The following is a 27,535-nucleotide window of genomic DNA, read 5'->3' as shown; positions in this document are numbered from 1 at the left end:
GACGATTATAAACATAAAGCGCTAACGATTATCCGTTTAACTCACTGACAGCTGACATTAGCACACGAATTCTCGCGCGTTGCTTTTGATACTCCTGGTTCTCTCTCTGCGCTCACCTTTCTACCGGTGCGGTGATAGGATCCCATAGCGTATACATACACGGTGCTTCAAATGGAAGTCAAATGTATTTTTGTCATTTTGTTAGACACAAAATTTAATGTTTTTATCAAACAACTGTTGTGTCATTTTTTCTCTTCTCCTCTTTTATTTGTAAAAGTAAGACGACTGAAGATATTAAGAAATAATATTAAACTAAAAGTCGTTGATATTAAAATTACAGTATTATAATATATAAGATCAATATATATATGAATCATCCTGTAACTGAATTAGAATGCCAGATGCAAATATTAGAATGCTAGATATATTTCTGTGCTCTGCGTTATAATTTATTTCAACGTCACACAAACCGAAATCTTTTCAACTCATTCGTTTACAATTTCTAAAAAAAAATATAAATAAGCGGAGATAAATTTTGATTTTTTTATATTTTCAGCCTATTTGATAATTTGTCTAAAAATCTTTGATGTATTTTATAACTATCGGATATCTTATTTTAAAAGAAGATAAAAAATTTATTAGACTAAATTATTAGATTAAACTATTAGATAAAAATTATTCTGTAATTAAAAAATTACAGAAATTCGTATTTTTTAAATATGTATATAATATTTAAGATTTTGGGAAAAATTCTTGTATATTGATTATTTCAAATCTGATTTCTTATATTTCACATATATGCGTATAAATTCTTATTTTACGTTGATTATTTATAATCAAATAAGAGAAATAGCGCATGTCAATATTTTGTTTTTCATCAATGTCACAGCAAAACATAATAGTATACATATATTGGATGTGTATGGACATACTGGGACAAATACACGCAGGTGATTCCGAAAGGAAGAGGGAGAGGAGGGGGAATAGTGCAGCGAGACACGGGAGGAGTTCCCTGCGAGTACGCTCTCCGTCTCTCCGGAGAGAGACCACTCTCGCGGTGGCAGAGGTGGTCTCTGCTCACCTGAGCGTTTCAGGTGGCAGTCGCCCTGCTGAATCGTTCAGCGACGGGTTCACCTCGTCTAAGCGCCGCGAGCACGATTCGCCAGAGAAGGATTCGCACGAGATTCACGAAGCACCGGAAGACTTGAGAGAGAACGCGCGAGATTTATATGTCGAGCGAATCCACGAATATACTCGCGATGGGACCCGAGAATCACAGATTTTATCATTGACGATCTCCCGGATTCTCTTCCAAATCGATGAAACAATCATCGCGATATATCTGTCTCTATAAATCTCGAGGATAAAACGCAGATCTCGCCTAAGATTTTAAGAAAGAGGGATACATAATTGTCAATAAATTTATTTCAATAAAATAAAACTCAATTAATGAGATTATTGTGTTTATTGGATTGATTTAACCACAAGAATTAATTATTAAATCAAACTAATTTAATCAAAAAAACATTTCTGTTGTGAAACGATTGTCCAATTTGATGCGACATCAATTTTTGCTGATTGAAAAACAAAAGGATTTTCGGTGCAATGATTGGTCTAATAATTGTTCATTTTAATTAATCAACAAGAAAAAACTTTGCTCCTTGTTATTCTTTCTGATTCAGAAATCATCTCTACGATCGCTCAATCGAGACTTTTGTGATTCGCAAAATACTTAATATAAACATGTATGTAAACATGTAACAACATAATAAAGTAAACCAAACGATATCTTTCATCATAATCGATAAAAATTGCTCACCAATAAATAAAATCGACTGGGAGTTTGAAGAATTTCCGCATCTTGAAGAAAGTGAATGTCCTCGGTGGTCTCGAGTTTCCTACGATGATCGAAGAGCTCTCCTCCATGGGAAGAAGTTGATCATCGTTTAATCGGATCAAGATAGAATGGCGAATCGATCGATAGATAAATGTTTCATTCAAGTAACATATAAATTTGTCCGATGGCAATCTGAACGGAATTATTATCATTTAATAGACGAATTGTGAAAGGTGCTTAATTGCGGAATCAAAAACTTAAGAGGAAGCTTATTATAGAAGAATCAACAAAGAATATACGCGATAAAGACACGGACGTGTTAATTAAGACGTGTTATTAACTAATTGTGCTTGTGAAATGCGTACGCGACATAATTTATAATAGAGACACAACAGTGTATATATAATTTATTTAAAGAGTAATTTAATTATTCAACTTGATTAAACTATTTCGAAAAAATTGAGAGTATCAAGTTCTAAAAATTCTTCATATTTATCGTAATATAATTCCATAGAATTTGATATGCAAAAGAGGATTAAAGGATAGTGTTAAATTTACGAAAAATATTCTACGAATTTCTACGAGTTCGGTTCCCGATCATTCGATCTCGACGGCTAGATAAGGAGCGCGTGATAAGTCAAAGAGATTAATTAATGTATACAAGATTGAACGGAATGATTTATGGTTCACTAATCCGATCGGGCCAACCTGCGAACTAATTTTAACGGTGAGAGAATGCGAAGTAAACTGAGAGCGGTCGAAAATAAATACGGTCGATCATAAATCTAGCGGCGACCATGTGACAGCGAATGCCAACACCGTTATCGCTGACAAATGCCAATGATCACATGGCCATAATTCAGCGCCACACGACAGAGTCAACAAGTGTCATCCATCTGTAAATGCGATCGATCGATCGCGCGTACTTCTTAAGGTGAATTCGCTCGCGAGGAAGAACTTATCAAACGAACGAGATCTTCTTTCGCAAAAATATTCAATATTATTATAATTAAAGTTAAATACTACACCGCAATAAAGATTTTGCGGCAAAAAATGGCGTTATGGACGTTATAAACGATAATTATATTTGGTTGGAAAAAAGATAAAAGCCGGTTTTCGCTCGAATTTATATACGCGAGTGAAACATATTTTTAAGAGCATCGCGAGTTTCTCCGAAAGATGGATTTACGTAAAAGCTGATAGCGTGTAGAATGAACAAGGACAATTCGTTTGAAAAGATTGCAAAGATATTGTTTCCAAATGCCGCAAAATTACATGCAAGTGAACTTTGATTAAAGACTTTCATCGAGAAATGCGTATTTTCCCGAGCGATCATTGATCACACACGGATAGAGCATGATGGGAGAGGTGATCCGTGTTTCTGGGAGGGCACCGGATGTTGGTGACATCCTGAAAGAGGCTATGCTGTCGCAGAGATTCGCCGACGTGGCCCTGTGTTGTCCAGGAGGCCAGAGATTCCTCGCGCATCGTCTGGTGCTATCAGCAGCGAGTCCTTATCTCCAGGTCAGTAAAAAATCATAGTCTAATGTCTAATTCATAATTAAGTTAATTATTGTGCAGAAATAACACGAGTCGATTTAAATCAAAAAGAGAAATAGAAAGAAAGAGAGAAAATTATTTTTAAGTCATTTGTTAAATTGTTACTTCCAGGTTTGATAAGTGACACGCATATTCTTATTAAAATACTTAAATTAATTTAAGGTTTCGTGAGCTCGACTCTGAATTATAGGCTATTTTATATCGGCTTTTTCTCTTTCTGTTATCTATTTATCTGACGATATTAATGACGTATAATCTTATCAATACTAAATAAACATAGAAATAGATTTTATGCTTATAATTAATACTATCAGATTAAAAACTTTAAAATATATAATTATCTCGAAATAATGAAGAGTGCGAACTGCGAGAGGAAGCAATTATATCGGATTTGTAGGCGATCTATGAAAACTCTTACAACATTTCTAATATTTCGCAGTTGAGAGAGAAGCTCTTATAATACTGTTAATTACCACCTCGGTCATAATAAAAGGCGCAATAAAGGAGAACGTGGCTTGCGTTACCGTTTAATTAGCGAGTTAGTTACCGGGATAAAAATCGACGGAGTTGTAAATCTTGCACTTGCAAGAATGCAAGTGCATTTTGCGGCGGATGTTCGCTTATGCCGTTTGCTCGCTATAAATCGATTGTATGCAGGCGCTGACGAGCGTTTAATGCCGTCAAATTATGTCACACGGAAATAGAGATACTGCGAGATATCGCGGGCAACTCTTGTGTAATTTCTTAAAATCGCGCCGGTTACATTACGATGTACGTTGCGACCTCGAGTCGAGGTTTTCATTTCATTGCACGATCGTTAAACTATTACGCCATTAGATTGGAACATGAGCGAAAAATTAACGAGACAGGTAATGTAGATTTTCGCAACAGGATGTTTATTTTATTTCCCTTTACATTAATATCCCTCTATTTTTAAACACATCAAGAGAGAGAGCCAAGTATTTCTTAAAGATCGGTTTTTGACATCGAGTCAGGTTTGTGTCTCATTTAAAGAATTTGAGAAATAAAAATTGTGTTTGTTTAATAACAAAAAGTCTCTTCGTCTAATTTTCTTCTAAATTCAACGTCTCCAGATTCTTTACTTCTCAATGTTATGTAATTATTGAACGATTATTAGTTTAGATTATTACAATATATTATACTCCTTTTTTTTCGATAATTTCTTACGTATTTAGAAATTACGATTTATTTTTTTACGCTTCATTATTTTTGCCACTGTTTGTAAAGCACAGCTTTACGTGAGTAGAATCTCGTTGCGAAAGGAAAATCAAGAAAACAAATTCCGATGCACTCCAGCAATTACAAAGTAATGTCGCGCGTCGTGAGCCACGTGAAAATTCTCAATTATGCATCGTTGCCACGAATTCGTGCCACGAAATACGCTTTCTAAACTCCAGCAATCGGAATGTCCAAAAGAAAAATGTCTCGTATTTCTCTAGAATATTGAAATTGATTTAATCGGCTGAGCTCATTGCCTTCTGCTTATCATTAGAATAATTAATTGTGCAACATACTTCCCTCAATTTCTGCATTACTCGTATATTTGTGCGCAATTATTTTCATAATTGCCTATAGTGCCTATTATTTTAATAAAAAATAAAGCATCATTATACGATCGTACTGCGTTAGAAATAATACAACACACATGCACTTCTGCCTTATGCTTAAAAAAAAAAAAAGATGACGTCCGTGAAATCCGTTTTCTTGTTGCAACACAAATATGGTAACCTTAACTTCAACATCGAGATTCCCTTTTGATTCTGTAAATCTCGTACGACGCATTTCTACGTCGTGCTAGGCAATCTTTTTGCGGTTCTTGAAACGTCCACGGAACGATGCGTTTTTCCGATATTGCCATTCGCGGATTGCCGAGTCGCCGCATCTCGATTTATTGCCACTTGACCTAGTTGACCTGCTTCTTCCACATGAGATTCCTACTTTTTACGTACATTCCTCCGCATGTGTCACATGAAGAGAAGGAAATAATTAAATTATTCCGTTAAAAGAAATGCGGAAGAAATGATAGAAAATAATTCAAAATACATTAAAATTTTTATTTAAAAGCCAAGATTTTTGAAAAATTATATGTAGTTGGATGTGAATGAATTTTAACTATATCTTTAAAGATTTAAATAAAAGATAATTAATAAAAGAACAAAATATTTTTTTATATAGGTAATATTTTTATATAATTTTTTATATAGACTGAAAAAAATTCTAATGTATATTTTACATACTTTTTTACGTATATTTCATTAATTAAACTATATTTTATTTCTCTAAAATTTGTCATAATGATTAAGAAAAAAAAATATAATTAAAATCTCTTTTATAATATATAATTTAAATCTTTTATTTCAAAATAAATTTTATTTTATTCTCTTTATCAAAATATTATAAATATAAAATATTACATAGCTCAAGGAAAAAATAGGAAAATATCATTTTATAGTCAAAAGAAAAGCGTGCATGTAGAAAATTATCCAACTTGTTTACCATTCGAAATTGGCCTTGCATTGACGCACGTTACACGCAATTAGCCTGATAATGAGAATCATAAAGAATTGATATCCGGTTTTATAATACTTTGCCCTAATAATGTTTTCGCGCAATGAAATGATTCACTTTGTGAACAAACATCACAGTAAAATGGAAGAAAAAGAGTGTACGTTAGAAAAGTACGATTCAATCGCGATTTCGTAATGAGCTTCATGAATTATGTGATTTGCGAATATCATTTTTGCATCATGTGGAACTAGAAAAAAATTCACATGTCAGTTAAATTATTACAGTAATCTGAATAATACGTGTATATATAATTGTGTATGCATTCGCACATACATACATATATGTAAACGTATATATTTTTATTTAAAATTGAAATTAAAGCTTTCAGAAAATGGAAAAACAACATTTTTTTCTATACTAATGTTTTGTAATACTAATGTTTTTGTGACAAGAAATTATAGAATCGTAAAAAGTGTTATAAATGCTGAACGGATTCATCGTTATGAAATAGGTATGTTATGCGCTTTGTGTGAATTTGATTTGCACTACTAACTTTTTATATTTGTCTTTTACATCTCGACGGAGCATGGAAAATCATGTATTCCAATTAATAATATTATTAGCAAAGCGTGTTAATTTTTATAATTATACACATACAGTAAATTAGAAAATACATACTGTTCTAGAGTGAACATTCTCAACACATTTTTTTAACAGAGCGAAAAGTTTTAAAAAATGATAGAACAAATTGTCATATATTACGAGAAATAAAATAAGAATTTTTTTCAGATAGCGATTATTTGTCGAAAACGGTGATTATCGGATGAGCAAAAAATAACTCAGCGATTTTTAATAAAAAATTGTAAATAAAAAATATACATGGTGCCGTTAATATTAATAAAAGGCCATAAGGAGGCAATAAATCAGAAAAAACAGCGAAATTCTTGTAAGCCGCATAAATCATATTTTATAAATTCCTACATTCATAACAAATATATATTTGAGCCTTAAACATAATATTTTTATTGACAATTTTTTAATAATTAATAATTAAATTTAACACAAAGACTCAATTTAACTCTGTGCTCTTTTATCAATTCAAAATAAAACAAAATCCAATAATTGTAATCGTATAAAATTATAATTTAAAATCCTTTAAAATTCTTATATATATATATATATATATATATATATATATATATATTTAAAAAATTTATATCTTCCAACGTTATTAATTTAAAAAAACATTACATATGTATCAGCACCAGTTGTACAAATGTGCAATGTAAGGATTTAACGGTTTATTTCTAGAAGACTAATAGAAACAAAAAGCTTTTAAACGTCGCGTGAAGAGAAATTATGGCTTTCTGCGGCGAACGGATTATGATGCGTCCGTGTAAATTTTTTGTAAGCGCCGCACGAGAGCAAGTGTTTCTCATAGTCGGGCCCATCATTAGAGAGGCGAGCACAGCACGAGATCATGTATTCACTGCTTAATTAAGATTATCTTAACTTGAAAGGAAGCGGCGGACCGATATTTCACGTCAGTGTGTATTGCATACGTCAATCGAGAAATACGACGTTGACACGCGTGTCTCATGATTTGAAAAATGTTTCCTCCATCGTTCTTCATTTTCTTTTTATTGATAAGATAAGTTGATAGCATATGTTTTGAAACTATATGATGTGTCTTTCAATTTCAGAAAAACTTAAAAAAAAATTTAAACATAAATTTGAACATATTACGAAAAACAGGAAATAATATTACATGCACTCGCAATAATATTATATAAAGTAATATTCAAATAATTAAGGTGCGAAATCATATTTATGAGACAACGTTACTTATCAAATTAAGTTATGCATCTATTAACATGATCGTCCAAACAATCAGGAAAGGAGAGAAATATGACTGGAAATATATATCACCTTTCAAAACTTTGCCGTTATCATATATCACACAAAAATATGACGATACATGCTTGTGCCTTCGATTCGCATTAATCAGCCAAGATTAATGTAATAAACTATAAGTCGTTAACGATGACACACATACAGGAGACAGGATATAACGGCAGAATATCCATACATTTTAATCACAACAATGTTTCACGTCCACTTGTTCTAAAATGCTAATTATGAGATGCGGAGATAAAATTCACATTAATTAGACAACAAAGATCAAGAGATCATTGCGAAAAGATTAAAATGATTGAAATTAATATAAATAAAATGGTTTTGTATTGTGAGAAAAATTATATATTTCATTAAGGAATCAATTAATTCAATTTGTTTTTTATTTTATTTCATTTCCATTTTTAAATACAATAGTTTTTTTAACTAAATTAGTTAAATTTAGAAAATTAGTAAAAATATTCTGCATATATTAAATATATGTATATATTTAAAATCTATTTAACAAATATGTTGTATAATATAAATTCATCATTAGACATAATTATTATGAAATAATAATTATTAATTTTATATAAGAAAAATATGCCATTATTTTAAGTATTGACACAAGAATTTCAAAAATATATCATTTATTTTCATCAGAAGTATTTAAATGATTCATAGAATGTTGAAAATATAATTTTAAACGATTTGTCTTGTAAAAAGTTGTTTAAAAAAGATTTTTGTTATAAAAAAATTTTAAAATATATAGCTATCTTTTAGATCTCATCGTAATATATTTATTCAATATTTTAATACATAATTTGTTAAATATTACACTTTGCTAATTCTTTTAAAATATTCCTGAAATATCCAATATATTTTACAAGAAGATACTTAATAGCGTTAAAGGATAGTCATTATATAGGATTATCTTATCGAACGATGCGTAATAAATTTGTAGTTGCCCTTTAAAGATCATGCAATGCTTGTAGACTAGACATTAATAGAGAAAGTTAATTGAAGATAATAGTCGTTCAGTTCCTCCAGGAAGAAAGGGCCGTCCAAGAGCTGTCTATTAGTAGCAGCGCAATAGCTCTTATGTTAGTAACGGGGAATTAATTCACGCATTGTGAAAGAGTGGCTCCTTCTTCCTCACAGTAGGAATCCCCCTGGATCTTGAATACGTCTGTTCGTCGTGAGGGCCCTTTCACTTGCATCATCGAATCCACAGAAAAATTTTTGATTTTAAATATTTTTTTTTTTTTAGAGATAATTTTAATTTTCAAAATTTCGTACACACACGTGACTTTTAAAAAAAAACACGTAAAGTGAAAAACAAAAAATATAATCCACATATATATAATAATCTGACTATGTATAAATTGAGATAAAAAGAAAATTATATTTTCCAAATTTTAGCGAGAAGAAACGCTAGAAAGACAAAACGTTCAAAAAACACCGAGAAAAATTGACGTGGTCAATTGATATCGCGGGAAAGCCACTAGTAATATCAATAAACGATAAAATGTTATACATACTATATGCTATGTGATTATATTTATCGATATAGGTACACGATATATAATCGCACGGTAATCTCTCACGGTTTTCCTTTTTTTTTTTATAGAAAACGCGATCCCATTCTATCTCGCTTAGAGCGACTTCTTTAACTGCTAACGTATCGCAAGAAAATTTAATATGTAGCGAAACGATTGGAACAATCGTAATCACTCGCAAATATATGTTGCCGACTTAAGAAAGTTGTTGCACGCGAGCGTTTTATCTGTAGCGAGTATCATCCGCGATCAACGATGGCAATTAATTCAATTGCGTGATATTCTCGGCACGTTACTCGAATCGCTTCTACATGCAAATCAAAGCTGCTCTAACATTACTCTGGAATGCTTCTAACATTACTCCAAGGTAGTGTCCTCCAATTCGCTCTACAAAAGATTAAATGCAAATGTTATTATTTATCTTTATCGATGTATCGAAAATTGTGCGTGTTTGACGAAAAAATAAAGAAATCCCACTGACTTGAAACTCATGTTTAATAAATGAAATAAATTAGCGAATTTACGCATACAATCTCCTTGTGAGACGAAGTCGATAAAGTGGCGATTAATTTTCTATTTGCTTTTTGTAGAATTCTTCCGACTTTGTATATTTTGCATTTTTCGAGCGACATAAATCTTGTACGTAAATTCGATGAATTCACAGATAAAAAGTATAAGGTATGAGTAAAGTATACATAAATATTTTGCTGAGATGAAGCAAATTAATTATACATATTTAATATATCAGGAGAATTTATAAAATAGGAAGTTGGAGCTGTCATCGAAATTTCTGAGACATTCATTTCGATAAAAAAAAAAAACCGATAAAAAGATACATATATTTTTATGAGAAATTATCTTTGTACCGTATTTATCTTATGTTCGTTATATTTTATTTCAGCTATAGATTTTTTGTAAGAATCTTAAGAATCGATAGTTTTTTAATAAGAAATTGATATAAACACATAAAGTAATTGCAAAATTTGATCATTTCAATTAAATGTTATGCCAATTAAATTTCAGATTCAGATTTTTTTAAGTATTTAACACGTAATGTGAAATATATAAGTACATAAAGTACAATAAAGAGTGTAAGGATAGAATTTTTGCGTTTCATGATTGAGTACTGTTATTGTTAGGGACCGGTTTCGAGAATTTTCAGTTTTTCTTTTCTTCTCTTTCTGTTAGAAAATCCGTGTGTATGTGTGTGTGTGTGTGTGTGTGTAAGCTCGTAAATTCGGATTTCTGACAGTTTCGCCCTCCTACTCTTTCTCTCTCGCGCGTAACCGGTCGCGAATCATTCCCTTCGGGGTTGTTAAATTTTTAAGTACTCATATTATCAATCACGCATTATCGGATTGAGCAAAGTAAGTCGTAACGGTATGCTAAATCAGCAAAGGCAGAGACATAGTTAATATATTGCGAGAATATGCGAGAACGTAGGCGGGCTCTCTCTCTCTCTCTCTCTCTCTCTCTCTCTTTTTCTTTCTTTCACAGACCGTTGTTCTGTCGTTTAGAAGGTGAGAAAATTTATTCAAATTTTATAAAACAGAAAGACGGGGACAAAAAATATATTCAGAAGAAAAAAAATAAGGCAAAATATTCAATATAAAAAATATATATATTTTAAATAATAATAGTTTTTAAATTGCTTCCTCCCCTTGCGCTCTTGAAATTATTAGCGTATTTATATTATGGAGAACATATAATTTTTTCCTTACATGGATATTTTCTATAATATTTTTTTTTATTTTTACACAACACATACATGTCATAATATTTAATGAATTATTTTGACTTGAAATAAAAATATACAAATATTCGAAAAAATTAGTCTTATCTCGAGACATCAAAACATACATATTAAAAAACTTTATATGCATCAGTTTTTTTGAAGCCACAAAGTTAAATCTTCGAATGTAATGCTTTTAATCGATATATATATATATATATATATATATATATATATATATATATATATATATATGCAATTCGCATAGAAATAAATACGTTGATATGCATCACTCGTGAATGCTAGCATTGATTGAGCCATATCACTTATTAGTCAGTGTTCGTACCGGATATAATTGCATTTGAGGTCACAAAGCTAAGAAAGGAGGAAAACCAGTTAACGTCAATCGAGAGAACGAAATTACCATTTGATTACTTTCCAACAGATTTACATATTATTGAGGATTACAAAAGGTAAATTAATACTGATTTGAAGGAATTTTTGTCTAATGGATTATAATTTGGAATATTAATTTTTTCCAAAGCAAAAATTATAATGCATTAATTCGAACAATATAATTATCGCGGGATCTTGCAAATCCTATGACTTGATTTTCTTTTCAATAAATTTGTATATCCCACAAAGAGAGAGATAGACACACCGCATAACATTGATAATGATAAATTGTGTCATTAAAAATATATCTTGCGTTAATATAAAATACTGATAAATAAAAATACTGAACAATCGAGCTTAACTGCAATAACGGTGACAGTACATAATAAAAAGTGTAGTGTTACAAACTCTATCTCAATATCTCCGAGATCTATATCGGCGTTACAATTGTACCTTTTCAATTTACACAGGCCTTAAGCTATCACGTGCAACGTGATTAAACTAGCGTATCATTCAAAATAATCGTTGGAAGAAAATCGAAATTAGATATAATACTATAATATTTTTATATCTTTCCTCCAAAATGTTTTTTATAAAAAAATATAAAAAATATATTATTAAATTAATTATTATATTTTATAATCAAAGTAGCTTAAAATTTTCTAAATTATAAAGAGAGAAAATAAAATCACGATCACATTCCTGATCGAACATAATATAACACTTGAGGTGCTAATATTATTAATCGCAAGTATAGCGAAAAATGTCGATTAAGATCGATCACGTTTTATCAATTCGCCATTATTCCATTGTATTCCAACAGTATCGTATTGTGTTAAGGTTAATCACGCTGGATCCCAGGAATCTCGTCACGAATGCCGCGGGCACGTGGCTTTTAACATCGTGCGTTACTCGCGTAATAACTTATCCGCGCCGTATCGATACGGCGGAATGATTAATGGCCGATATTGTCCGTGCGATACCCGTATATCCCGCGTTGGTCAGAAATTGTTACGCTTCATGCCCGCGACTCGCTTCATCGCTCATCACGTTTACGGTATGAGACGCATAGGAGACATTTAAACTCTCCTCGCATTCTGTACGACAGATGATCGTTTTCTTTATCGCGCTCACGCATTTCCGATATACCCTCGCGTAATATCTCGCACTCCTCGTTTCGATAAATTCGATATCATTTATCTTGTGCTTTGATTTTATCAGCTATATATATACATATATACAGAAGCGCTCCTTTCACAATCATTTCATTCTAATTTTTATTCTGTGTGTCTTGAAAAACGAAAATGCGACTTGCCGATAATCGATCATAGAACAGTTTTTATTAATATAATATTATAGCCTTCGTGTAAAGATACTTTTTTATTTTTATTTCGCAATACATTTTAGTACATTTAAATTACAGTAGAAAAAGAGTGTAACGTGATGTTTGCCATTACGTGGAACACGAGTCAATCTGGTTGATTGCACTCAAGTTATATCGCATCCATTATCAACATGTGAGACGTTACGCATCGTGTGAATAGACCCAAAAACAAAGTTTGTTTAACGACTGCGTCGACTGCGTTTGCCCTTCCTCGCGTCTGTAATTAGTTTTGATTGCGCTTACGTCCGAATAATTTCCAGCTGAACTTGCTAGATTAAATCAGGCTCTCGGCGTTTTCTCTCGAATCGTATAATTATCGTCACATGAGCGCGGCGTTTAATTGACATGTGTACATTACCTATTCGCGAATAGAGTAATAATGCGTAAAAATGGAATCTCGTACTCGTTTGCTATTGTAATATAACACGGATATGCAAGACGGGTATTTGCATTACCGATCATGAGAGAACTGTGCAAAATGTTTGCGTTAAATATTAGAGATCTCTCGAATCTATGCCGAATCTATACAATATAACAATCGTTCTGCTCTTATTATCATTAAATCCGTCTAATTGAGTTCGAGTTGACAAAAGTCCCATCACACAACAAATTTGTCTACTTCCCTAGAAAAGCTTTATTTTAATATGTATATTGCTATTAATATTTGTGAAAAAAATACATGTATTAAAAACTCTTATAATCCAATATTATTTTAAAAATCTAGAGAAAAGGTACCAAAACTTAGATCTTTCAATCGATAAACCTATTTCTCAGCTGTTAAGTAATGCGTTATACATCAAAATAATTGACATGCTATTTGGTCCGCTTAGTTAATTTACTCATCAGATACTTGTAGTTCATACAGTTTAGATGCTAAATTGTAAAAAGTTCCAGAGGTTCGAAAGTTTTTTTTCTTGTGATTTTTCAATTATATAATCTAATATCTTTTTTTTGACGATATTACGTTATTCTACTTGCAAGCCTAACGTATTTTATTTTTGTTTTTATTGCTCGTTTTTATCGTTTTTTTTAGGAAATCGGTCGTTAGTTGAAAAAATTAAATTAGTCATCATTTCAACAAATCTCATAGTTTGTGTTAACATGATCTGATATTTTATTTAAAAATATCAAATCAAAGAGTATAATGATGATTGTATTAACTGATTTTCATCTGAATTTGTTTTTTATTTAAAGGAATATGAAAAATTTCAGTTTAAAATTTCATTGTAAACCTCCAGTTAGAGGGAGGCTAAAAATAAAAAAAAAATTCTATTTTTATATCTTTCCTTAAATATTTGCCGACAAATTTATGCGTTGGAAAATTTAACTCGATATCTTTCAAGAGAGAGAATGAAATTGTGTATCCCTAGTAAACATCATGCTCTTTTCATATGAGGTCTCGGAAATCGACTCCTCTCGAGCGTTTCTTTAAGAGCTGTATATATTTGCAGAAGTACTGCAACCCACTGTTGCATGCGAGCCATCGAATACCCTACAATTACGCGAAGTAGGTGCGAAACTTTGCGCGTTAGCTCGCAAAGGAAGTTAATATCAATCGTAGAAAAATTCATTCAATCATTCATGCGCTTTCAGAATTGATATCCGATTACTGTAATTATGACAATCTAATCGACGTTCTCCATCGCACCCTGAATTTTGTAATATGTGGATAGCTTAGATCGCATCGGATAGAAAGCGCATTCGGAATATCACTATATGATTCTGATTGATAGATCCCAACGGTAATGTTTCATGCATTTACAGATTGATCTATAAATCTACGGAAACGGGCTGAAAAATTTCGCGCAGCTTAGTATCATTTAACGGTTAAAGATAACACCCGTAGATTATTTGTAATATTATAATTGATTGATAGATCTTGGTGGTGTAATCGCTGTTTCGCGTGCGATGAATCGACGTATAAATCGATGTAAACGGGCTTAAAAATTTCTCACAGCTTGAAACCAGTAATCGTTTATTATATACTACTTGTAGATAGCAGATATAGACATTTTTAACTACAAATTGCTAGGCATCCCGATTATAATCATCTTTTCATTCACGAAAGATCTATAAGGCAATAAAAACATAAAATGGGATAAAAAATTATGTGAAACTTTGAAATATATGATTTATGAGAAACTTAATAAATATTCAAGGTCTTGAGAGAGAGAGAGAGAGAGAGAGAGAGAGAGAGAATTAAATCTTTTCAAAATAAAATGTATATATAAAAAAAGTTTTGTGTATATTTAAGAAAATTTATCCTTATTTTTGCTTAGTTTCTCGAAAATGTTTCAGTTAACAATGTTAAAAGCACATTGTCATGTAGATAAAGAAATATACAAGGTGCAAACTATCAAGGTGTAAAAGTGTTTATGAAAGACCTAAATATTGTATCTATTTGTATACTTAACAACATTGTCTAAAAAGTTTGTAAAGTAGATGCGAGATACTAAACATCAACATAATAGCATACTTATATCGTTATTTATGTCAAAGGTCGCCGATAAACGCGCGCATATTCATATCTTTAATTGGTTGAGGAAAAAGCTCGCGCTATACTTAATATCTGATTATGCATGCATATATTCTTCTCTATATCCGCGCAATGGAATATACGCCGATCGGAGATATTTCAACGCCTCCGGAAATATTTACGATTCAGAGGGAAAATATATTAATTCAAGCGCGCAAATACTAATCTTAAGTAATTGCGTCCGAGAAAGTACTTCTAGTAGGAGGAAGAAAAAAGCTACCCACGGCCTTGCGGTACAAGAAGATATAGATACAATGTAACAGGAATATGCGGGCAGCAAGAACAGGCAACCCACAAACCTATTTCTTCTTCTATTTTTTTTGCTAATATAAAAAAAAAAATTATAAAAGTGTGCCAATTTTAAATCTAAAATGATGCAATAAATATCAACTGTAGACTTCTAATATCAAAAATCAAATAGCAAATGGCGCTTTTTGCGCGACACATGGTACTGAAAATAGCTTAGAGAAAACAATTTTAAAAATTTTAGAACGTAGATATTTATTTTAAGATTAATTTATATAGCTCAGGTTCTTTTTATAATTCAGTTTACAATTCAAGCTCTTTTTAGAATGTAATTTAAAATGTTATAAGCAATAGAGTTGTATAAAAAAAAGAGATATTGACGTTTGATGTTGCAAAAATGAAATGAAAACTCCATGGATGTTTCTTGCATAAGAATTTGAAAGTTCTTCCTATGCCATTGAAGGCAACGGTGCAACTTTGTTGCACCGAGCCGCGGGCCGGTTTGAAAGCTAACGTTTCATTTGCGTTCTCTACGTGCAAGAATGATGCTCTCGCCATTTTTCGCCGTCAACGATCCGTTAAAATGGTTGCAGAGCGGCGCGAAGAAGAAGAATGATTGAAGACCAGAATGTTTCTCTCAACCTCGTGTATAATATCATCAAAGAATCCGGAAGACAAAAAAAAAATGCTTAATCTTTATGGAAATGTAGAGCGTCTCGGTTCGAATGTATAATAAATTCTACGTTGATACAGAATGTAGGGAACTCCTTTAGAAAGCCCGGGGAAATAATTTTAAGACATTTACTTTATACACATGGACATATCGCACGCGATCTTATCAAAGTGGAGTTCAAAGAGGTTTGTGCAATTTATTTTCGCGCGATCTTACGCAATGGGACAAAAATGCGCGGCTTTTTTTTATCACGCGCAATAACATTGTGACGGAGGTTAATTCAAATCGGTTCCCTGATCTCGGCGATCAGCCAATAGTGGTTAATTATCGCGTTAAAAAATCGAAAAGATCCGTCAAATCGACTGCCGGAACCGCGTAATTACAGTTATCGCGGTGCAACGTGGTCGTCAAGCTTGCAACAATGAGACGGTCGTAATTGTTCATGTTTCATTATCCGCGCGAATAACGACAAGAAGAATGTTGTAAATCAAACTCGCAATGTTTACTTAAAATAAGCACTTAAAATAAAATAAAATTTGAACAATTCGGAAGTGCTTTTACAATTTTTTGACAACTATTAATCCAACTTTAGATTTCAATGAATTCATTATTACTTTTTTTTTCTTTTTAGAGATTCTTATTATTCTTCAAACGTATTATTCTATCTATATAAGTATGTGATTTTTTTGTATTATTTAAAGTTTTTTTATACAAAATTTTTTGATAAAATGGGACACATGAAGCTTTATTAAAAAAATATCGTTCTATATTTGACGTTTTCAATGATGTTGTAGAAAAATATTACAAAATCTCCATGAATTTCCTAATCTTATTTACGGCATCATCGATATATTTCTGTGACTTGCAAGGCAATAGATTTTATAGTTTTAGATATTGCCGTTATAGATATACCAGCAAAACAAGAAAATTCGTAGAAGATTTTTAACTTCAAAATGGGAGCGCTAATAAAAATTTAGCCTACTTATGCAGTCAGCGTATATTTCTCGATACATTTCTTAATTCGTTTCATGTTTTTATTATGTTATTACTTATGCATAAGTAAGTAATATGTGATATCGTAAACTAATTTTTATCAATATAGAGATCCGGGTTCCGAGTTATCTTTTATACATTTCTTCGGAGCCTCGATAGAGCTGAGAAGTCATGTTTGATATTTAAAAACATGCATTTCCTTCATTTTTTACATAATATACTATTTGGAATGTGTTTTATATTTGTAATCAATAAAATTAGATATTTTGGAAATTAAATTAAAATCCGATATTTTTGATTTCAAAGTATTTTATAGTTTCAAGTAATTAATAAAAAAAGAAATATATATATGTATATATATATATATATATATATATATATATATAATTATTACTATTGTTTGTATTTTAATTATTCCAGTATATAATTTTATTCCAATATATAATTTTATTTTAATTCATTCAGTAACAACAAATGCCATTTTTGTTTACAGGAGGTATTGTTGGCTCATAGCAAGGCCACCGTTCATTGTGAGCCGATTACGGTGATCCTGGCTGAAATGGAAGCGCCGGAACTCGCGGCTCTTCTCGGCTTCGTGTACACCGGAAGTGCGACGGTTCCGCGAGTGCGACTGGACGCGTTTCTACGTGCTGCCGAGACCCTACGAATTCGATTGCCACCGGTGCCAGTGACGACGACTTGCGCCGAGCGAGTACAAGCGAACTGTAAACTGGAGGATGTGAAGGACATCAAAGTTAATCCCAAGTACCTGCGATGCAATCAGTACCCTTGGTACAGATCGGGGAGACTGTCCTATGAAGATCCGCTCGACAGAAAAGAGTCCAGGATATTCCCAACGGAGGACAACAGAACTGTCTTCAGGGATGTCGGGACGCTTCGTGAAATCAACAATCCTGGTCCCAGCTCTTTTGATCCAAGTCCGAACGGATGGCCAATTGATGGTTTCGCATACCAGGACAGCGCTGCTGATGCTTCCGCAGAGAAAGATCACAGCTCAGTGATAATCGCCGATAAAAATCGCATGATAGCTCCTAATAGCGAATCGTCCTTCGATGTTTATCAGCGAGACGCTTGTCTTCCTGATAGATCATTCGCCGAAGGATACGGTAATTTGGATCCTTCGGAGAGAATCAGAATATCGGGGTACGAGAGATCGCAGATGAATCGTTCCACGGAGAAGCCGATGGCGAACGAGGACGTTCACGCGGCAGGATCGGGAGGCGATTCTTACGGAAGGACACGCGACGAATGTCCCTGGGGGCACCAGGGCACAATGCCGTCCTTGCATTGTCGGACAAGGACGTTCGAGAGGACGACCGATTACGGTTCGCAGACGGCGGCGGGCGAGGATCTCAGCTGCGGCGAAAGTTGTTGTAGGTGGAGGACCGTCCGCAGACACGTGGCCAATCGCGTCACCGCGTCGCCGTGGCGCCAGATTATCAGGCCTCATCATTCACCGAGAACCCCGCGGTCCGTCGTACCCCAACGTCACGTCGATGACGTAAGTACTTGGGGAATTTATAAATTATTATTGATCGAGTTTTTCCCATTTGATAAAGGATGATAGCCCCGTTTTGTATATTCGATTACGATGCAAATACGATTTCGATCGATCGAAATCTCCTTGTCCCGTATTCTCATGAATATAAATGTAATGGATTCACCATGGTGGGAACTGTGCCGAGGTGAATAACATTGAACGGCACAATCGAACACAAACAACATGTGTTTTTTTGCCTAATCGATAATAAAAAATGATACCCGTCGAGTGATGGAAAAAAGAACTTCGACTGTATGTATAATTTAAAAAGAGCTATATATTTAAGCATTCATGGTAGATGCTAATAAAATGGCGAATTTATTTCCGTGCATAAATATGAAGCACTTTTTTCAAAAGAGAGATCTAAAAAATATTTCATACTTTAAAAAAAAATTAATAACTTAGCTTTAAATAATTGAAACTCTCTCTCTCTCTCTTTCTTTTATATAAAAATATTTACATAAAAAGTTTTATTTATTAGTTTACACATAAAAATAGTTTTTGTTTTTTGCACAATTTGCATTTAATTATCCGTTACAGATTTATCGAGAAACATGAATCGCGGTCAATTGGCTCACGATGCCAGCCAGCCACAATTTTCGCAAAATGGCGAGAACGGAGATAAACCGTTACAACCCTTAATTAATGCAGCATAAGCAAAACATTTTAACGTGACATGGATACGCGGACACACTCGCCGTGTTATCGTCCTGGCGTCGAGATTAATGAGAGAAAATGGTTCTGATATTCCGGTCTATCTCTATAAATCGCTCGCGGTAAAACTCGCGAAGTTAATTAAATAGAAACCGCGATTCTCGCGCGCCACTGAAACTAGCAGCATCAATCGTTGTTGCCATTTCAATTTATTATGCAGGAATGTAAAAGAACGGATGTTTAATACTTAATCGTCTTTATATTTTCTTATTAATTCATTCGTAGCTCGTAAATTATAAAAATTCATATTCTAATGTCGCCATTAAAAAAAGCATCGCCGCCTTGCAGTAATCCTCGCTCTTATTTATTATCACAAATAAGTCTTCAATATGTTTTATGTAATTTTTTGGAGCATTAATAAAATACGTGTAAAAACAAATAAAAAAAAAATGATTTAAAAGTGGCTTGATGAAAATTTTGTTATTTTAGGACAGGATATATCTATATGTAAATTGTACGAATCAATAACTTTTTTTTATGTTTTTATCAAATTTCTTAATGTATTTATATTATGTATTGTCTTGGATTATCGTCACATTAATTAAAATTTAATGTCAATTGCATATCCGCAATTTTTGATGTCTCGCGTGTGTCTTTCAATATTAATTTGTGAACGAAATAAATTAGACACGACACTAGACATGATGTCATTTGACTCTCATTATAATTCTAAATGAAATAAAAATTTTCGATATGTATTTTATCATTTATATTATCAAATGTAAATAGTAACATATTAAGAAACTAATTTATTCCGAATGTATTCCGCATGAAAAGATTCACATTTGCAGAATCAAAAATTATAAATCAACATGATGTTGATGAGGAAATACGAGCTTTAAGTGGCGTATTAAAGATTTTCTAGTTTCAACCATGCGCATGTTATTAAAATTTTATGTGTCAGATAAAACGGCACTAGTAGTCTCATGAATAGATAAAAATATACGATAGGCAGGAAATATAGAGGTTGCCTGTATACAATATACGTGATTTCCATATAATATTAATCTTTTCTGTCATATCGATAAATCTTTTTTTCTGCCTAAATTTTGCCTTTTGCGCGTAACACAAATCACGAACAAGTCTGGCTTATAGAACTGCGTTTCTCTCATAAATTAATTAAAGGAAGACTGCAAATACATCAATTTTCCGACATGAAACATAAAACCAATATGCTACGTGATTAATAGAAATTGTACGACGCGTCTAGGCGCGTCGGTGGAAAGTGAGTTAATTGATAGTTGTAAACATCAAAGTATAGACGAATGCGAATCCGGAAAATTCACATGTTCGCCATTAATACGCTCGCGTCTCAACAACAGGTGTCAGAACGCCGCCGTTTCCAGGTGCGTCGTCGCCCTTCACTCGGATACGATGTCGTTTCACTTACAATTAATGCAGCTATCAGTTAGCTCGCTCCCTGCTGGCCGTTTATCAGGTCGCGCTGTGATTGCGCATCGCCAGCTGGCGATGCCAGCTGCGCGCGCGTCCGTCGCATTATTACGCGCGTTTTCTCTTTCGACGGGAGATGCGTGCCAGATTTCGTGGATCGGCTATGCTGCTTGCGCAAGTCAGCCGCAGCTTGCGCCGAGATTTCAATCGTCCGGATAAGGACGAAGTCCGCGTTGCGTTCGCGGTCGTCAGAGATTTTTCCTTGTGCATATTCATAATTGCAATCTATCATAAGAGAAAAAGGAAAAATTAGAGGATAAACTTTGAGAAGATTTCTATTCAAGTTCTTTCTTCAAATTTCTATTCAAATTCAGTCTTCAAATTCGGTATATTTAATTGATATTTTGGAGATATTTTGACTCAACATTGATCAGATTTTTATTTGAATTTAATAGATTATTTTTTCCCAAGATACGGATATTTGAATACGAATATATGTATATATTCTAAATTTTTATAGTAAATTATTAAAATAATGTTTATAGAATAATGAATAATAACTATAACATGTGTAATAAAAATTGTCTTTTATATATTAAACATAGATCATTTTAATTCAAATTAATGATTTTTAGCCAGCTTGATATAAATATAGCTTATATTAATCATTAAGAATTATTAATCATTTAGAGGCATATAACTTCCTCAATGAGGAATGTAACTTCAAAATTTTTAACTGAAATATGTTATTTATAGATAACATAATATTTTCAATGTTATAATTATAAATACCTTTCTATGATAAAAAAGAAATCAATTGGCAACGCTACGCTTTCAGCATGAAGTTTTTCTCATAAACAAAAGCGCAATAGAAAGTACCATGACACTATCTGAAAAATTATTTAAAAAAAGACAGATATAAAATATTATGACGATCGATAGCAAAAACCGATCAAAAGTATGTGTAAAGTATAAAAATTATAATCCAAGCAAATTTCACGGAAATACTACGATAACCGATATCGTACATTCGACATTTTATTTCACAAATTCAATTCCAAATAATTTATATCGAATTTTTCCGTTGAATGTGAATACAATTACAATAGACGCTAATAAATATGCATTTTAATAAAATCGTCTTTCTTATCACATCAGGGTCATTTGACTATTGCATTCAAATGGTCGATAGCGTCCATCAAATTGTCACAATTTAACTACTTTCTAATTGCTGCTTTCTTCTGTTTCTATCAGTTGCTCATTATGCGCACGCATTCCTAAGCGCGACTATTGCTGTGCCATAGCCGTTTTATTTAGCATTCGAGAGATGGGAAGCTATTGATGTACACGACTCTTGCGTTATACCCTATTGGCCTGATCGAGGTGTTTAGAAACTGTTTCTCAATGTCTGAATAAATATGCAATAGATGACACGTTTTCCTATAGAATAAATATTAAGAATCTAAAATTACTTCATCAAAGTTGATTTATTTTTAATATCCTATTAAAGAATTATAAAAAAAAATTAATTAAAAAGATTAATCATAAATTAGCGTTACATCTTGTGCTTATTTTTGAACATTAGATGTTTTTCTTCCGCAAGATAACTTGCGTGAATTTAAACGAAACGATCATTGTAATTTGCAACTATAGAGAAGATAGAGTCAGATGACAATTTCACAAGAAACACGTGATATTTTAATTTGGCATCATCCTAAATTCACGAGCGTGGCAACTTGAAATCAACACATAACTAAAAGTGATAAAAAAAGGCGTACTTAAATTTAGATATCGCTTTCTAGTTCATTGAAGCGCACGTGCTGTAACGATTTCGAATTTTCACGCCTAATACGCCACGGTCGCCTTTTTTCCCCTATTCATCAAAATTAATGAACATGGATAAATGCGATTTATTCAATTGCATTTTGCTATAAATGAATGTTCAATTTTTTGCACAGACACGCTGAACTGTGCAAAAAGAATTATGCTTTTTCTGGAAGATTACACTAATATACGTATATCTACATTTTTATTTATATTTTTATTAATTGAGATGATGATTTAAATATATCCTTCTCTGCAGATATTTAGAAACAAAAATTTTAGAAATTGTTGAATTTAAAAATAAACTTTCCTTTATCATATTATCTATTAAAATTTTTATGTGATATTATTTTAAATAATGAATATATAGAATAAAAATATTTAAAATGTTTTAACAAATATAAAAAAAAATATATATATAGAGAGAAAAAAAATATAAAATTTTTTTGTAATTAATTTAGAAATGAGAGGCATTTAAAGATTTATTGTATTCGTTATTTAAATTAGGATAATAATTAATTTCAAGGAGAAAAGTGGGGTTAATTACATAAGAAAATAATTTCGATGTTTGTTGCAGGAAATTCAGAAGAAGCCTCTAACTCCAGAACCAATTCGATCTACGGTAATATCGATGAGCCCGAAGGTCCATTCCCCAATTAGGAATACGCAGAGAAATGATGGATTCTACGCTGTCGAAGTTCCTACTAATTGCGAGATGAGCTTAAATGATACGAGATCGCGCGAGGTAATCGGTGGTCCAGAGACCACAAACATGCAGGAGATCTATCGATCTCCACCAGCTTCATTCGTACCTTGCAATCAAATCGCGTCGCCTGCGAGCACGTTGAGAAGTGACGAACCACCCTTTCAAAACGTCAGCACCACACCTAGTGTAGCGCGATTGTTACCCGCCATTAATGAAAGCGTTATCACGAATTCCGGCGGACACACGACGTCGATTCCGGTTGCGCAGACGCCGCAGAAACACGAACTGTCACTTCCGATCAGCAGACTTTGCGACACGGTCGAGTCTGACGAAAAGATGGAATCTTCGAGGGTGGAGATGGCGAACACGGAGAAGAATGAGGAGGAGAGCATCGCGAGGATTCTTGTTAATAGTGATAATAACAATAACAACGAGACGATCATCAGCACGATCGGCGTGGCTCAACGCGAACGAACGGTCGACGATCACAGATGCGATCAGTGCGGAAAGACCTTCGTCACGAGAGCCTCGCTCAAGGTATATTTTTTATCAAAAGAATTAATTGGATTTTCCAACTCACTCAAATTTCACAAAAATTTGGAAATTTTGCATTGCTTCTATAAATATGGAGTTAATTATTAACTAATACGTCACTCGTGTCATTTATGGCTTTACACGCCTGTAAGGGCGTTTTAATTATTCACCGTTAAAAATTTATTATTAAAAAATAAGATACCGATTTTAAAGACCTTTAAATTCATTTTTTCTCTTCGGCTTATAGTTATAAATAATTACTCTGTAAAGTCAGATCACATCGTTTTTGCGTTGATTACAAGGTCATATTGGAGAGAAAGCAGACATTCAAAGTCATTCGTTCGATTCTTTCCATTTTTCCATCCTATTTTCGGTTCCATCCTTAAGCAATTTAGCTATACCTCTCGTCCATGTGATCATCACACAGGTGCACAGCCGAACACACTCCGGCGAGAAGCCGTTTCGCTGCGCCGATTGCGGCAAGCAGTTCTCGCAGCTGCGCAACTACAAGTATCACCGCAGCGTGCACGAGGGCACGCGGGAGTTTGCCGCGACTTGTCCGGAATGCGGCAAGTACTTCAACGATCGCGGTTACCTGAGCTCGCACATGAAGATCCATCGGAATCGCAAGGAATACGGATGCGCGGAATGTGGGAAGAGCTTCAACCAGCGCGTGGCCTACAACATGCACGTGCGCATACACACGGGTGTAAAACCGCATCAGTGCGAGCAATGCGGCAAGGCGTTTTCGCGGAAGATGCTGCTCAAGCAACATCTCAGGACCCATTCCGGCGAGCGGCCGTACCAGTGCCAGGTCTGCCACAAAGCGTTCGCCGATCGCTCCAACATGACCCTCCACACCAGGCTACACTCCGGCCTGAAGCCCTACCAGTGCAACCTGTGCTCCAAGGCCTTTACCAAGAAGCACCACCTCAAGACTCACCTTAACTATCATACTGGTACTAAGCCGTACTCCTGCTCCAACTGCGGCGGCAGGTTCTCGCAGAGTAGCAACATGAGGACTCACTTCAAGAAGTGTATCGTTAACAACGCCGTCGGATTAATCAAGTCCGGCGACGAGACTAGAGTCGATCGCGTCGATCGCGTCGATGCCGAAGGCAACGTAGCGCCGCAAATGGCCTTGACGCCGCCTAACTCCGATCAGGAGTCCAGCATCCTGACGCCGATACAGGGCAACACGTAGCGGTGCTCTTTGATGCGAGGAAAAAGATAGATACCTGTATTTCGAAAGTGGATAAGATTGACGAAGAATGAAGTGAAAATGCTGTTGCAACCGCATCATTATGAGTATATGTTCGAGGGAAGATGGTGCGCTTGGAAAACGTGTTTCTCAATAGTAATTTAATTGGAAATAGACTGCGAGCTTTCACACTTTACATTTGCGAGAGGTTAGTACACGTTCGTAAACATTTTCTAGGATATATCGAGTTGTTGTCGATTATAGGACGTCTAGAGATGGCTACGCAATTAGAAAAAGAAATTGCATTAATTAATTTTAAAAAAGTACGCAGTTGTGCGTAGTTTTGCGCACTTTTTTTCAATCTGATATTTAGTTAATTGAAGTAATTGAAGAATCGATATAGTATAACAATCATTGCACTGTGCCTTATTTAGTTCCTGTATTTATAATTAATCTCAATGTACATATACAAAACTCTATGCTAACGTAATACAATAATTAACAATTTGGAATAAAATTTGATATTCGAGAGATTCGTGTTAAATTGGGCGTCCAAATTAATATTTTCATGAAAGGCTTCTCGATTTGTTTTTTATTGTATAAATTGTTGATTCTTGATCCCGAAAATTTATTTGCACACATCTATGACTTGTATGTTCGTTTTTTTTTAAGTAGATATTTATAAAATTTCTAATCAGTAAAGTGTAAAATTATAAATTGTAAAATTTCCAGCTTCTTGATATTTATAGATTTATTGATTTAAATTCTTATAGATTTCCGTTAAATCTATAAATAATTTATAGAAAGTACTTTACTTCGTTAATATTTAAAATTTAAAATTAAATGATATTTAATTATTTATTAAAAGACTTAAGAGATGACAATAGAAGTAGAAATCAAAGAAAAACGACACCAATCTCAATCACTCATTATTAACGTATCGATTAGCGCAGCAAATATTGTAAATATTTTAACTTCAAAATTTGAAAATCGAAATCTCTACCTTCATAGCATTCGTTCAATTATTATATAGCAAACTTGCTCTTATATCGGGAATGATTTCAAGGAATCGAGAAATAGATCGCTTCCTTATCGTTTGCATCGAGCAATTAATAGCCCGTTCGCCGAAACTGCAATATGTGATTGCAACATGGGAAATCCAATTGTCGATTGCAACACAAATGGCAACTGCAAATGCAATCGGAAAGTATACCGCTTATAAGAGAAGTATCTTTTCGTATTTGAAAGTAGCCGCCAGAAAAGGTGATTCGAAGAACAAAACAACAGAACTTCCATATCAGCGTAAATAGTACACAACTTTTTTTCTAAGGAAGTGTTCTTATAGCAACACTTCACAGATCTTTATGGCCGATATTCATAATTCTTATATTTAAAATCATTTCAAATATGGCCTTAAGATGCTATGCGAATTTCGTTGATTGAATGGAACCTTAAAACAACTTAAGACATTTAAAACGATTTTAAATATAAGAGCAGACTGTGAATACCGGTCTTAAAGATCTATTGTCAGAGCAACTTTGTTAACGACTTAAGTGTGAAAATTTTAGGACATAAAAATTATCGTGGAATTTTTTTTGCATCGCGCGAGTAATCTGACGCTCGAATTCAATCATAGAAATTCTTATCTAAAGATCGATTGAGATATATAAATTAATATCAATAAAAAATGGAGGGACTTAAAGAATCTCTGAATGATAAGAAAAAGGCATGTAGAAGAAATAATGATAGATTAAAAAAATCGAATTTAGATACATAAATAAATAAATTTTCTAATCGCTCTGCGATAAAATATAAAAATTGTGTATATCAAGTATATAATTTTTTTTTCAAATACATTCTGAAATTAAGTCGATTATACACATGTTATTAAAAAAATTTATAAAATAAAATGGAATAAAATTTATATCCTTAATTAAGGGTATGTGATAAATTCGGAAAAGTGTCTAAAACACAACACGCATGCGCGATATCATATATATTATTTGGTACAGTAATATAGTTTATTAATAAACTCATTGCATGTTAATAGAAAAATATTTTTAATACATGTATATTCTGTTTATAAAGCAAAGTGTAATAAGTTAACGAATAATAAAATACAAATAAGCATTTATATTGTACAGTTATATTCAATTGTGGACAGATTAAATTATCTCTGTCTACAAAGTATAATATAAAATAAAGACAATAAAAAATGAAATACTTAGATATTTCCTAATTTATATATGAAATCAGCGTGTT

At 33.0% G+C, this 27,535-nt stretch overlaps 2 protein-coding genes across 3 annotated transcripts in view; one reads left to right on the top strand and one right to left on the bottom strand.

Moving 5' to 3' along the window:
• Positions 1-27,535, bottom strand: part of LOC126859114 (uncharacterized) — a 72,880-nt gene that overhangs the window by 8,515 nt on the left and 36,830 nt on the right. The gene's annotated exons all lie outside the window — the stretch shown is intronic.
• LOC126859077 (uncharacterized) lies at positions 1,068-27,442 on the top strand. Its single transcript, XM_050610005.1, has 4 exons — positions 1,068-3,361; positions 17,835-18,863; positions 23,410-24,075; positions 24,500-27,442. Exons 1-4 carry the CDS (start codon positions 3,194-3,196, stop codon positions 25,274-25,276), a joined length of 2,640 nt encoding a protein of 879 aa, XP_050465962.1. The 5' UTR covers positions 1,068-3,193; the 3' UTR covers positions 25,277-27,442.

The sequence above is a fragment of the Cataglyphis hispanica genome, chromosome 2, assembly GCF_021464435.1.
Source record: "Cataglyphis hispanica isolate Lineage 1 chromosome 2, ULB_Chis1_1.0, whole genome shotgun sequence".
Taxonomy (NCBI): domain Eukaryota; kingdom Metazoa; phylum Arthropoda; class Insecta; order Hymenoptera; family Formicidae; genus Cataglyphis; species Cataglyphis hispanica.
Note: the sequence above shows the minus strand (reverse complement) of the source record. Positions and strands in the feature narration are given on the sequence as shown.

What these genes read in the sequence shown, in the direction of transcription:
- LOC126859077 (XM_050610005.1), top strand. Translation starts at nt 3,194, where the DNA reads ATGATGGGAGAGGTGATCCGTGTTTCTGGGAGGGCACCGGATGTTGGT. An exon ending in CAGCGAGTCCTTATCTCCAG is followed by an intron (nt 3,362 to 17,834) that starts GTCAGTAAAAAA and finishes TTTTGTTTACAG; the next exon opens with GAGGTATTGTTGGCTCATAG. An exon ending in TCACGAGAGCCTCGCTCAAG is followed by an intron (nt 24,076 to 24,499) that starts GTATATTTTTTA and finishes ATCATCACACAG; the next exon opens with GTGCACAGCCGAACACACTC.